Here is a 13748-nt window from a genome sequence, read left to right as displayed (position 1 = left end):
TTTTGACCTCCCTCCTGTGACAGGTTCCAGCCTCTGCTCCTGGCTGTCCCCCTGGGCTGCAGGTCTCAGCCCTTGCCCACCACTGGGCTCGTGCTCCCTTTAACTTCAGCATTTCCACCCACATCTGCCTCCTTAGGAGCAGAGGGTTGGATGGGCCAGGCAGGGCTGGTTGCTGCAGGGAAGGAGAGCATTGCCTGAATGTCACTTGTCCAGGGACCTGACCATTTTTTTCTTCTGCTGGGGCCTTGTCACAGCTGGGGCTGTGTTTTGTTCATTCAAGGCTGAGCCTGAAGTGGGTTCTGATAGTGCCTCCCTCAGCTTTGAGCAGCCTAAAGATGGTGAGGAATGCTGATAAAGGAGGAGCTTTGTAACATCCTGGGCTTTGTTGCTGTGTATTTTTATCTCAGCTCAACCTCTACTTTGCACCCAGAAGGGGATGCAGGAGCAGGTGCTGATGGTTAGAAGCAGGGGCAGGGCTGCTCCCTGGGCCAGCTTGAGTGCCCAGGTGGGGCTGGGACCCTGCCCTGGGTTGTGTGTGTATTAAAAAAAGCCAAGAAGTGAAGAGGCGTGAGCTGAAGGCTTTTATTAAACATGTAGCACAGGGCCTCTGACACTTTGGAAAGCTGGCTGTGGTTTTTGCTAGTTCCCAGGGTTGAGCTGTGCATGCCCTGGTTTAGGCTGTCCCTACAGTGGGATGTGGGCATGAGCCTGAGGGCAGGGAATTTTTTGTGCCCCTCTGTGCCCTCTGCCTGTCCCCAAACCACCATTGTGATGAGTAGGAGTGGTTGAACCTCTTCTGGCTGTGGGCTCTGTCCTGAGGTGGAGCCTGAGCTGTGTCACTCAGTTTGCTGCTGGCTTGGGGGTTTGCCTGTCCTTTTCCTGATGAAATGCCCAGAGTCTCTTGGTCCCAGCAGTGATCCCATAACACTTCCACCCACCCCAGCACTGTGGGATCCTGGTATCAGCTGCACAACTGGTCCCTGAACCCATCTTTGCAGCTTGAACACAGGTTTTGCCTTCATCACCCCAACAGTTCCTGAAACCCATATTTGCCATGGAGGGGGTGGCAGGGCAGTCCAGTGGGGCCATGGCCTATTCCTGCCTCACCTTTGGGGAGCCCTGTCTTGAGCTGGAGGCTCCTGAGCAGGAGGAGGGTCCTCCAGGGCCACAAAGGGGGTGAAGGGGAGTCCAGAGGGCACATGGGCTGTGGGTCTGCCAGGCCCCAGTGCTGCCCCAAGGGGCTCCTGGGAAAGGAAAAGAGTCATGTCAGGGGGAGGAGGGGCCTGGCCATCCCCTCACGTCTGGCACTGGGTGTGCAGAGCAAATGACATCCCTGGTCCAGCACTGGTGGGGACTCTCCTGTCCCAGTGGCTCTATCCCCAGGCGCAGCAAAGTGAGCTGTTCCCAAATGTCCCCAAGCTTGTACCTTCACACCCATCATCTTGTCCCAGCTGGCAGCCCAATCCCAACTCCCCTCTCCCCACCTTGGAGAGCTGGAAATTGCCCTGGACTGAGGCTCTTACCATGAAAAGTTCTGGCACAGCAAGGGCTGGTGGCAGTGGTGGCGTTACAAGGTGTGGCAAGACAGGAGGGTGCAGCCATGGCCTTGTCTGCTCTGCGTGGCATCGCAGCATTCCCACCTCTGCCTGGAGCCGGGCCAGTTCCTCCGTGCGCTGCTGGGCTGCCCGTGAGCCTGGGCAACAGGATTTGGTCACCCTGGGATTTACAGCAACCATCTTCCTGGCACCTCACCTGGCCTGTGTTGAGGGGACTGGGACTCTCCCTGCTCACTGCAGAGTCAAACCCCGAGCTGCAGCCCCCCTCCACCTGCTAGTATTTCCAGGAGCCAGCTCCAGCCCAGAGCTCTGATGCTGCAACCACAGAGGCAGCCAGGGGCTGTGGGGTGCAGATGGAGGACCATCACCTACCAGCATCTGCTCTCCTCTCCCTTCTGACCTTCAGAGCCAACAGTTCATCTTCCAGACGCCGGTTCTCCATCTCCACGGCCAGCAGCGCCGCATCCAGACCGTGTGTGCCCGTGCCGGGGGGCTCTGCTGGCAGAGCTGGGGGTGCCTCAGGTGCTGCCCGGGGGCCACGGTCCCTCAGGGGGACAGGTCTGTGCCCGGTGTTGGCGCTTACCCATCTGCCTGGCCCTGCGCAGCCCCGCAGTTCGTTCCTCCAGCACCGTGGCCTCCAGCTGGAGGTGGAGAAGCTGCTCCAGGATGGCCGGGTCGTGTCCCCCGCAGCGCAGGTAGGACAGTCGCAGCGCCCTGCCGGAGCCCCGGCTCAGCCATTGCCGGAGCTCGGCCGGGCACTCGCTCGGGGGCCGTGGCCACAGACCCTCACCTGGCCTCGGCCGCGAGCGGCCCTGCGGGCGGCAGGAGGCTGTCCAGCTGGAGGGTGGCCCTGGGGAGGAGATGGCAAATGGGGGATGAGGGAGCCTTGATGGAGAGCGCCTCACAGGGCCGGGGCTCACCTGTGCTGTGCTGCTGGGACCTGTCCGGGCTGGTCCCGCGGGCCTTGGCTGGGCTCGGGGTCCCCCTGCTCGGGCTGGGGTCCCGCAGGTGCCCCGGTCTGCAGCGCTGCCAGCCGCTGGCACAGCCCTGAGGGGCCGTGAGGGGCTGGGGCTCAGCACAGCCCCCCTCGGGGGGTTACTGCATCCCACACGCGCCTTCCCACCGCCCCAAAACCACTGCCAGTGCCTACCCTCTCTCTGCCGCTCCAGCTGCCGGGTCCTGGCCCGGATCTCGGCCACCTGGCGTTGGTGGGCTTCCCGCAGCTCCCGCGGCGGCTCCCAGAGCCCCTGCCGAGGCAGCGGCTGCCGGGGGGGCTCTCCCTGCGGCACACGGGGTCACGGGGAGCAGGGGCAGCCCCGGTCCTGGGGAGCCGTAGGGCTGCTGCCGCCACCCCGGCGTTCGGGACTCGCCGTACCTCCACCGGCAGCCTGCCGGCAGCGGGGCCGGCCGTGCGGAGCAGGGTCCTCTCGCGGGGGGTCAGCACGTCCCCCAGGGGGGCTCCCCGCACCCGCCCTGCTCCTCGCTGTCCCCGCACGGCTGCTGCGACCCCACGAGGCACACAGTGCTCAGCGTCATTCGTAGTTTGGGACACCCCGACCTCACAGACACAAAGGGAAGGGTGACACTCCCACCCTCCCCCAATCCCGCCCCCCCACCCAATAATACACTTTTCTGGTTTTGGCAGAAGCAGCTCAGACCAAGCGGGATCCAGGATGTGATACCCAGTTTCCCAGCCCAGCACCTGTCCCTGTCCCCATTCTGTGCCAGACCCAGCGCCACACTACCGAGATGTCCTGCGGTTTCCTTGCCGTGCCCTGTGCTCCCTCCACAGGCAGAGGGTTCCCCCCATGGAGGCAGGAGCTGCTGGGGGCCGTGGGCCCGAGGCACAGCTTCTCCAGGTGCACCTGCAGCAGTGGTCGGGATCTGAACGACAAGCGGCAGCGGGGGCAGAGGAAGGTTCCCATGTCCAACACCCTGGAAAGCAGAGCAGGCAGAATCACTCGGGGGGGCCGCCCTGACAGGCAGAAGGGGTCCCCCCGCGGGGCTGGCACCCCGGGACAGGCTGGAAGTTTGTACAGAACTGCTGGTGGCGGTGGCTGCAGTGTTTGAAGCCACTGTTGCTATGCTGGATGCTGGGCTGGGCAGGGAGGGCCACACCCCCACCCTTGGACATTCCCACTGCTTACCACGGGCCCGGAATAGGGAAAAAATGTCGCTGAGCCACCAGAGCAATCCACAGAAAACAAGATGAGGGAGGCAGGCCCGGCTGCCCTGTGTCCCTCCGTGGTTGCAAAGTGCTCGATGACAGACTTGCTTGCCCTGGGGTTGTCCAGGAGCGCTCCTTGCCCACCTTGCAGCAGCTGCCACTTAGCTGCTCCTTAGCAGACTTTAAGCTAAGGGGAACCTCCACACAGAGGTGAAATAGCTCCTTCTGCCCTTTCTTGCCACAGGTGTCCAGGCCCTGCCCTTCTTCCCAAAAAAGCTCCCTGCATTCCGTCCTTGCACCCACCTCAGCTCTGCTTGGCAAGTCCCTACAAGCTTTTCCCCTCACCTCATTGCCAGTGGTACCTGCCATGGACTCATTATTTGCTCAGGAAAAAAGCTACCATTTGATGGATGGGGAGTTGCCCTGCCAGGCTCACCCAGGGGCTGCCACTGCCACTTCTAAGGTTTTATTGATGTTTAAACCCTTCACAGCCCACAGAAGGGTGGGGCACAACATCTAGCATGAAGCACAAAGGAGCTCCTGGCACACACAGGCCAGGCCATGCTGTCCCAGGGCAGTCTGGTCCCACTCCAGAGTGATCAGCAATCCAAATCCCCCATTCCAAATGGCTGTCAGCATGGATCTGAGGTGGAGGCGTTTTTAAATTTACCCCATTTCTTGAGATCAGTGCACACAGAGCCCCATATCTTGGTTGAAATGGATATATGAAAAAAAAAAAAAAGATAGGCTCTTCCACACAAAAGCATTGTTTGAATATTGAGAAGGAACAAGATGGTTTCTGCAAAGTCATACAGAAGCCCCAGCACTTCCCCAAGCACTCCCAGGCAGCCTCAACCCCTTGACCCTGGTTTCCAGAGCACAGGGATGAAGAAATGCCCCACTGCCCCTCTGCTCTGGGGTTCATCGCAGAGCCAGCCCGAGCTGGAGGCACAGGTGGCAGAGCTACACCTGACAGTGCTGAGCATGCACCCTTGAATCCAGATGCAAAGATTCAGGACTAAATGTTACCATTTTCTTACACCTCTGTCCTCTCTGCCTGGCCAGGAGTGGATTAAGAACACACAGGCACAACCTTGGGACAAACCCCCTCAGGTCAGCAAGACCAGGTTTTGTGAGACTCCGTCCAACCCCACTGCAAACACTGCACAACCCCAGAGCACCTTCCAATCCACAACCTTTGTGCACAAGCTGAACTTACACCAGACACTAAAATAGCTTAGGCCACAACTGAGTTGTTTGTAAAATTCTTTTTAATCTAATAGAAATGTTTTCATGAATTTTTAAAAAAGATTTCAATGAAAACAGCTTTGGATTCAGACATTCCCTTGCCACGTTGTGAACATAAACAGCAGCATTGCACCAGGAACAAGTGACACCGACCGGCCGAGCTTCACCATTTTGTATGAAGCGGAAAAAAAAGCAAACTGCTTTAGTAGAAGATAATTTTGAATTATTTTCTTTTAAAAAAATCCCCAAACATGGACTGTCACCTCAGCATTGCTCTCCCTCTCCCTTCTTAAAGGAAGAGTTCAGCTCCTGCAGTCTGAGCACTACAGCAATGTTTGCCAAGTGGAAAAATAGAACGGGAGAAGAAACTGTTTATCCCCAGTGCTACTGAACCCCCAAAGTTGCAGGTCCCTTAGAGGAAAGCTCCTCTTACATAAGAAAGACAATTAGAATTGGCAAACTGATGCAAAATATTTATTCCAAGTTAGTTATTTTTGATGCAGTAGTTTTTCCCCCTCATACAGACTCAATGTGATAGTCACTTTTTAAAATCTGTAAATAATGTTATCAAAATAATCTTAATCTTTGAAATCTCACAAAAAATTTATATTTTACAATCCACCCTGAATATCAAGGCTGCAAGAAGAAGAACACAAACAATTCCTATATCCAAATATTTTACAGCTGTACCCAAAAAAAAAAAAAAGAAAACCACAAACGCCTGGTTAAGTGATGAAGCTCCCCGAGCCGCCAAAAAAAATAAAATAAAATAAAATATTCATGTTATTAGCATTAATTTAACATAATTAGAACTTCAAAAGCCATTTTGTCATCGACATTGATTGTTTTAGCACACCGTTACCGCGCGCTGGGCAATGCGGCGGCACTGTTAGAAGCTTGTTGTTGCAGAGATCAGTCAGCCACTTGTGTCCTGCTCACACGACTGAACTTGTGCACTGCCCCACAAGGGATTTTTGTCAAAATTTGCTAGCTGCACAAACTTCTAGTAAGCATTAGGGCAAAACCAAAAGAAAAAGCTAAAGAAGCCAATTTCTCTCTTCTTTGGGATACAATTATTTCCCTTGTGCATGAAGTATCAACAACAAAAGAAAAAACTGAACAGACTGGAGACAGAATAAACTCTGTTTAGTTTATACAACCCCAAACACGTGTTGAACTATGAACTGAGTTTATTGGGTTGGTTTTATTTATTTTAATTTTATTGTGCCCGGTTTCAGGCATCGTCATCTGACGTTTCGCTGCTACTTGTTTCTGTGTCTGAGTCCTCAATCTTTGTCTTAAAAGTGCTTCCCCAGTGGAACAACAGGCTGGAGCAGCGGCCTTGAAGAAATCCATTCTTCCCAAATCCATTTCTTCTTCGCTGTAGGAATGAAAGTAAGTTTTAAAACGAGCAGAAGTGTGGAGAGTAACTTTCACCAACCCTCTGTGGTGGACACAAACGCCACATTTAACTGTGTATACACACATGGACAATGCAGAACCATCCATTCTACAACTCTCCCTTAAATGCTTGGTCCTTTTGAACACCCTTAAGAATAAGCCCTTGAGAAACGAGAGGAAGAAGAGCAGTCACAAGTAGCAAGAGCTGTAAACATACCTGCTCTGATTTAATTTGGAACTCTTTGAGCTCATCCTCGGTGAGGGGAAGGTAGTTTTCATCATTTTCAGGATATTCCTGCCATCCCATTTCTTTCAATAACCTGATTGTGGAGAAAATAAAAGGGGCATGGGAACTAAAGCAAGGGAACAATGGCAAAGGAAGGAACACTTTATCCATGAAAAACAAGGTTTCATAGTAAATCACTCCAAATTCACCAGGGAAATCTTCTCTATCACAGACCACTTCAACAATCCTTTGTGTTTACCCACCATTTTTCAATGTCTTTTACAAATATTTAACCATCAGCAGCCCTGTACAATGGGTACATAACCAGCCTGGTGGAAGGAAGGGATTTGAAATTCTAACTCAAGGACACTGAAGGAGGACATGAGGCAACCAAACCAGTATCACAGCTCAGAATCTCCTGAACCTTACTGCCTGCTTGCACCAGATACTCACACTGCTTACTCATGTGAGATACAACCTGAGATACCAGGTAAACATTTTCTTAACTCTCCTCCACTTTTATACAGCATGTAAAGCAGCACAGAAGTATTCTAAGTGCAAATAAAGTGTGGTGTATGTCTTCAAATCATTACATTTAGGACACCAGCTTGCAAATTAACCAGAATCACCCTTGGTTCATGCTGACTCCCACCGTGGGCAGATAAATATCTCTAGGCAGCATTAACATAACACACAGGGATGTGGCATTAAAGAAGCACTGGAATTTAATTATAGACCTTGGTAAAGCCTTGGCTCACCTGTCATTGGTGTCTTGTTTTACTTTCAGTAAGACCCCACCCAGTCCAGCACTAGTCATAAAGAACAAATACCTCCTTCCTTGCACACACACAGCTACTGCTGCTTCCCAAAAATACTTTTCTTTAAAATTGTTTCCTTCTCCTCACACAGCCCAAGGACTCACTCTTCATTACTCCAGACACTTAATTCTGCCATTTACTCACCTGTGTTCGGCTTCCAATGAATGGGAGAGGTTTTCCCCCTCCTCCGGCAAAGGGAGAGAAAGGCCATTCTGATGGCAGTTCTCTTCCCAGTTTTCCTTTGGTTCTGGTGTGCTGTTGCTCTCCATCTAAAGAAAAATAAAACCATCAAAATGTGCTTGCACAGACCGTGCCAACAGCACAGTTCCAAGTTCAGGCTTCTGCCTTTGGAAGTCCAGCCAAGCTTTTCACCTTGAGCCAGTGTTTTTTACAGAAGCTGCAGGAACATGTACCTGGCTGTGACAGGACAACACAGGACAAAGGACGTTTGGTGGCCTGTGCTGCTGTGCCAAGGCAGTGAGTGCTGGCATTGCAAAGCCATCACCAGCAGCTCAGAGTGACAGTAAGAAAACGATGAGAATTAAATGCTCCTAAAGATACACTTTACATACACATTAAGGCACAAATCTATGTATTTGGGGCATCTGGTTTGAGCCTCTGAGGCTTGAGCCACATTCCTGCACCTTTCACAAGCACAAAATTCGACTTTTCTGTGAATGCAGTTTGACAGGGAAGTTGGAAAACAACCTAAGATGTTGAGATGTGATACTGTTTCTCTCCTTAGAGAATCCTTGCAAAAAATCTAGATTACCTTCAACATCTGTGACCTTCCCTTCCACCTCATTTATTACTTATCCACTTGAATTTCACTGTGCTATACATCTCCCTCCATCACTGCTGTGCACTATTTCCACTGGCATGTGTGCCAGACCAGTGGGAGTCATTCCCTTCCTCCTCCAGAGCCTGAATTACATACACTGCTCAGGGCTTTTTCAGCCCCAACTCCTTCAACAGTAATGACTGTACACACAGCAAGGACAGTGATCTTACATCATCCAGCTTGTCACATTCCCTGTTTTCTGTAATCTCCCCATTTCTATCATCCTTCAGTGCCTTCAGGAATTCGCTCTTTTTATCAGTGGTCCGGCGCATCAGCTTCGTCAGGCGTGAGGAGCAGATCTCAATGGGAGGGGTGGTGCTGGAAGGACTCTGCATAGGGAGGGAGAACACAGAAATCAAACTGCACTGCTGCAAACCTAAGGCCTCTTCAGTGGCTGTGCTTACACCTTTCAAGCACTCATCAGTTCCTTGGGTGGCTCTCAACATCTCAAAAAACCCCAACCTAATGTCCAATTCCTATCAAAATACTAATGGGTGTTGCACATTCACTTCTCCCATCTATTATTACCTCAATTTCTTTTCTTCCCCAGGAGTCAATTCATATGGCCATGAATATGTTTATTTTGTTCCTTTGTAATGTAACTCTCTCAAGCAAGCTGGTGCCTACAACAGAGTATGAGGGCAAAAAAATCCATGCAGGATTCCTGCCCTACAAAAATTAGCAAATTAAGCAGATCAGGCTCACTTCAAATTTGTGTTTTAAGTCATCCTGACAGACTCTACCCTGACATTAAGCTGCGGGGAGGTAATCTCCTTTCAGGGAGTGGTCACATCCTTAAGTAACCACAACCGGGTGCGGAACAGGCAGCCACAGCCTTGGAATACTCCCCGAGGAGAATACTGCCAAGTGCTGCTCTGTACACTCAGCTCAGGGGGTTCAGTGTGGAGCCAGACACGGTCAACCCTGGAGCCTGTGGGAAATCTACTCAGCTCAATGCAGGAACACAAGGAAACCTCCTGTGCTCTTCCACAGTGTTTAAATTTTCTTAATCTGGAGTCTGTGAACCAGGCCCACTGGCAGTATCTGGCCATGATCCTGCAATAGGAGCACTGCTAACCAAGGTGAGCTTTCAATTTTATCTGTTCCATGTTTTGACTGGGCACACAAAACATATTATGGGAAAGTTCCCAGTATCTTAACCTCCTGCTGGAGTTCATGTCTGGTTACTCTAAAACAATGAGGAATTTAATCATTATTATGGAAAACTGACACCAGAATCTTGCATGCAAAACTACCTTTTCTTCATGCACATGCTTTGATTTTTTAAAAATCAAGATTAAACCAGTAAAATTTCCTGAAGTTTGTAGTGTTTTTCTCCCCACACACTTTTATAAGCTGCGAGGGAAGGTTGCAAATTCAGGCTCTTCAAAATTAATCTCCTGTGCCAAAAATTTTTATCACAGTGCTCTGAGCAAAGATCAAGGGAACTAAAAACAAGGCAGCAATTGCTGCTTGTATTTCTAATGGCTGTTGCATGTGAAACACTGGTGTGAAATAATGCCTGCAAGGAAGTAAGTGCAGCCTGGAAGTAATTTCTCAGGCAGACCTTCCAGATTTTGTCTAATTCAACACAGTAAGAAACAAATCAGCAGTTGTAACAGACCTAATGAGTGACTGCAAGTATCAGGATAAAAAGCCAACACAAGAGTGAAATTAAGCTCTCAATCTAACTATTAGTTTGACTGCAGTGACAGAAGGTAACAATGAACAAAGGAGACTAAAATTAGATGTCTTCTGGTAAGTTGAAATACTCAACTTGAACTCTTTGCTAGTGACTGTTTTAATCTCTAATAAACTACTGAGGTATTGAAATGTAATTTCTACACATCAGGGCAAGACCGTTACAGCTAAAGTTTAGAAACAACAGATTTCTAAAAGGGAATTAATTTCACCTCAATTCTGCTTTTATGCATAATTTTCTGTAGAAGAGTTATGTTTTACAAAATATTCTTTAGCACTAAAATACTAAACTGGCATCTCTTCTAAAGTAAGCTTATCCCTTTGACTGAAACATCAAGGCATCTCAGTCTTTTGGTGTTGCTTTTTTGGATGTTTGGGTTTTTATGAAGGAGAGCACTATGCATCACCTCAGATTTGCTCTGATGTCTGTCATGTAACACAGATGGTTACTCTTACAGAAAAATAAACCCGAATTCATTTTAAGAACTCAGGCTGTATTGTAAGCCTGGATGTCTTAGACTGGCTTGTGGGGACAGGGCCAGTACTACTTGGCACCCTTTTAGTGTTCAACACACTGTGGTCTCCTATGAATAGAGGTGCTATTTACACCACTTCTGCAGGAAGTGCATTAGCCTCCTTTCAGAAACAAAAAGACAGAGACTATGTGTATAGTCCTGGAGAACTAGGATTGCAGTACTATCTGCTGGCCACAGACCTGTTTTCATATGGTAAATCTCCAACAGATTCAAAGAGAAATGTATTACAAGTGTCCAGTTTAGCTGGAAGGAATTCTTAAGCCCTTCATGTTTAGCTCTCAGGTTGGTACCCAACATCTTCACTGACTGGAGTTTCACAGAAGACCTTCCTGGGCGCAGGTGAAGGAAACACTTTCATTACTCCTGTATGATATAAAGTAATGCCTCTCTCCTGTCTGCTGAGGTGAAAGCCTGTTGAAGTTTACATATTTACACTGTCCATACACAGTGTGCTGTGCATTACACAGAAGGAAAGTTGTGAGCAGCACAAAGAACTTGGTCTAAAGAGAGAAAAGCAAGGTAAGAGAAAGGAACAGTGTAAGCTCTGTCTGTCAAAATGACAGGTGACTGTGTATTAACTATTGTCTTTAATGACTGGTTGTACACTCAGCTGTGGCTAAGACAGAAAAGTGCAGGCTGCTACAAAGTAAAGTCCACAAAGCAGAGAATCATAAAGATAACAAGGCCTTATTTTAGAAGTAATGCCTACAACAGAACAAGACAAGTGCACAACTGGAAAAATCCCCCAATTCTACAGTTAAAACAAGCTGATTTCAGATGTTGTGAATCATCATTTACAGAATCACAAAATCATTAAGGTTGAAAAAGACTTCCTAGATCATAAAGTCAAAACTGTAAAGAGCAGCTGCACTGGCCAGGAATTTATCACCGTCTGTTCTATTTTTGTTCTTTTTTTTCCTTATGCTCTGTCACAGTTATTGCTGAAATATTAAGAGATTTGTATTTCAAGGTTCTCTCTATACTTCAGACCAAAACTAGAGGCAAGTCAGTTTCCATCTCAGCAGATTACCTCCTCCCATTGTCAAAATTAAAAAGAGATATTGTAGCCGAAAAGTCATATGTACACATGTTAAACTCCTTCAGCCCCTCAGATCTGAGTGCTTGTGCTGTTGTTCCAGAGAAAGGAAATTAGGCAGATCACCTTCCTTCCCCTTCCTTTCCTATACTGAAAAACATCATGGGAATCAATTTGCCTACCTATTCACATCATTTCTTGGTATCTGCACACCCATAACACCAAGCTGATTCATGTCTTGTTACACAACACCATTTAAAGCATTAGTACTTTTTGTTTTTTTTACTGGAAGGAAAAAAAATACAGTTGAACAAACACCAATGGTTTTACAGCCAGATAAACCCCATTTTTATTTCTTCTAGTGTATCACTGATGTGGCAGAATGTGCAAGTGAGTCATCCCTCAAGGGTGCAAAGGTAGGTACCACAAACAGAGAGGGCCTTATCATGTTTATATTCTAATTGGTGATAGTGACAAAAACTCCCAGCCTATCCCCAAGCCCAACCCTTACCTCTTTGGGAGAGGTGAGGACTGAGCCACTTGCCAGTACCGCTGGTTTGGTTACAGACACTGGACTGGTAAAGGCAGAGTCACGGGTGGAGGACAGCGAGCCTGGTTTATGTTCACTTCTGTTGGCTTTCCATGGGCTTGGCTGTATTGAGGAGAACACAAAATACAGGGCAGTAAATGCTAAGGCATGAGAAGGGGTTGTTTACAAGTATTGAAATAAACAAGCAACATTATGTTGGCTGTTGTATAGATTTTCTTTTCTTCTTCCCTCTCCAACAACAGTCTCAACAGGTTTATTTCAACTCCCATCATTTTTCACCTGGCATCTTCTGTTTTCCCCAAATCACACACAGTTCTGGTTCATGGGCACCACCCTTTAGTAAAAGAGATCACAGAGAAAATCCAGCATTGCCCTTCATTAATTGGAATTGCCACTGCATAATGCAATTCATCTTACAGCTGCCCATAAATGGGAAATAAAAATCCCAATTAAAATGACATTTCTTAGGGGAACACTGCATGCCATTAAGAAAGGCTTCCAATCACTTGACAACAAGTTTCCCTGTGTGAAGAAGATCATCACCATGCAATAGTTTTGTTTAGAGTGAGGATGAAAATTATTTATTTTCTAGGGCCCTGAAAGTGTCCATCATTGCACCAATTTAGCAACAATAACAACAAGAAGCAAAAGCAGCCAATTTATTACAGTGCAGGATCACTGGTTGTTTTGCCCTAGATACTCTCTGCAGTACCCCTTTGAGTGTACTGGCCATTTGGCTGAACAACAAAGACTTCAAGATAAGTTTTTGCTACTCGAAATGTTGTTCTTGAAGCTGTCTTATCAGTCAGGGACAAACACTGTGAAGTGAGAGTCTTTACAAAAACAATCCTAAGAAGAAACTTGTACCAAGTAGCACTAGAAAGTCACTGTCAGAACATTAAAACATAAAGGCTTCTTCCTTTGACCCACTGGACTTCTGAAGCCAGCTTCAAGTCACTAGTGAAATAATTCATGCATAAACAGGGTTCAGTTAAATATGAGATGCAACAGATCTTATAATCTGCTAGCAATGAGAACAGTGGCACTATTTCAGTATGTTGTCACTGTCTACCACATTCTACGATTTTTTTAAAAATATACATTGCATGGGGAGGTCACCAGCTTTACTCTTTAACTTAAAAATGAGCATTTCACACTATCAAATAGGTTCTATGGCACTCAGAGCAGACATTAAAAACATCCCTTTAAAACCTCAGAAATATCCTGATCTGCACAGTATCTATTGCCTGTACTAAAATTAGGGTGGCAGTATGACTCTGACAAAAGTTTCTCTCCACAGCTCCAGGGCTGCACTCTTCCATTCCCAGCTCTCAGCTGCTCAGTGCTGCTCTCCAGGCTTTTACAAAGCGGCAGCTCGCAGCTCAGACAGATCCAAAGACAGACCCCTCTTGCTTTCCCTGCGTGGCTGAGTGTGACCTTCATGGACTGCTTGACTGTGAGCTATTGGCCATCTCAATTAGCCAGAAAGAACACACTTGTTTCACTACCACAAAGTTCTCTTCCTTTCTGAACTACTTGGTACAACTTAACAAAACCATTTTTCATTCAGTTCTCCTGTGACAGCTTTCCAATACTGCTGACTTTGTGGAAAGGAATGTTTTGACTCCTCTACTCCTTTATGTGCTGCAATTCCTGGATAACTTTCTA

General features: G+C 48.0%; 2 protein-coding genes across 15 annotated transcripts in view; both read right to left on the bottom strand.

Annotated features, from left to right (window-relative positions):
- Window positions 1-568: 568 nt before the first annotated feature.
- CCDC17 (coiled-coil domain containing 17) lies at window positions 569-4989 on the bottom strand. 12 transcript variants are annotated; one of them, XM_085585718.1, is made up of 10 exons: window positions 3599-4989; window positions 3302-3491; window positions 2932-3114; window positions 2707-2803; window positions 2477-2603; window positions 2347-2406; window positions 2140-2270; window positions 1929-2063; window positions 1524-1693; window positions 569-1244 (listed from the first exon to the last, which is right to left on the bottom strand). In XM_085585718.1, exons 1-10 carry the CDS (start codon window positions 3688-3690, stop codon window positions 1104-1106), a joined length of 1326 nt encoding a protein of 441 aa, XP_085441844.1. In that variant the 5' UTR covers window positions 3691-4989; the 3' UTR covers window positions 569-1103. The 12 variants fall into 12 exon arrangements, with proteins under 12 accessions (XP_085441844.1, XP_085441843.1, XP_085441841.1 ...); XM_085585717.1 differs by having other exon boundaries at window positions 2347-2603; window positions 2707-3114; window positions 3594-4989; XM_085585715.1 differs by having other exon boundaries at window positions 2347-2603; window positions 2707-3114.
- Window positions 4990-6116: 1127 nt separating this feature from the next.
- The window catches only part of GPBP1L1 (GC-rich promoter binding protein 1 like 1), a 31169-nt gene continuing 23537 nt past the window's right edge, over window positions 6117-13748 (bottom strand). For all 3 annotated transcript variants that reach the window (XM_021528612.3, XM_085585727.1, XM_085585728.1), the window contains exons 8-12: window positions 12042-12182; window positions 8428-8586; window positions 7561-7685; window positions 6590-6692; window positions 6117-6352 (exon numbers count right to left, since the gene is read on the bottom strand). In XM_021528612.3, coding sequence (XP_021384287.1) covers window positions 6206-6352; window positions 6590-6692; window positions 7561-7685; window positions 8428-8586; window positions 12042-12182 — 675 coding nt within the window. In that variant the 3' untranslated portion in view covers window positions 6117-6205. The remainder of the gene's footprint in view (window positions 6353-6589; window positions 6693-7560; window positions 7686-8427; window positions 8587-12041; window positions 12183-13748) is intronic.

Source organism: Lonchura striata, chromosome 8 (genome assembly GCF_050655825.1).
Source record: "Lonchura striata isolate lonStrDom1 chromosome 8, ASM5065582v1, whole genome shotgun sequence".
Lineage (NCBI taxonomy): Eukaryota > Metazoa > Chordata > Aves > Passeriformes > Estrildidae > Lonchura > Lonchura striata.
The sequence above is the reverse complement of the archived record's forward strand: the minus strand, read 5'-3'. Positions and strand labels throughout refer to the sequence as shown.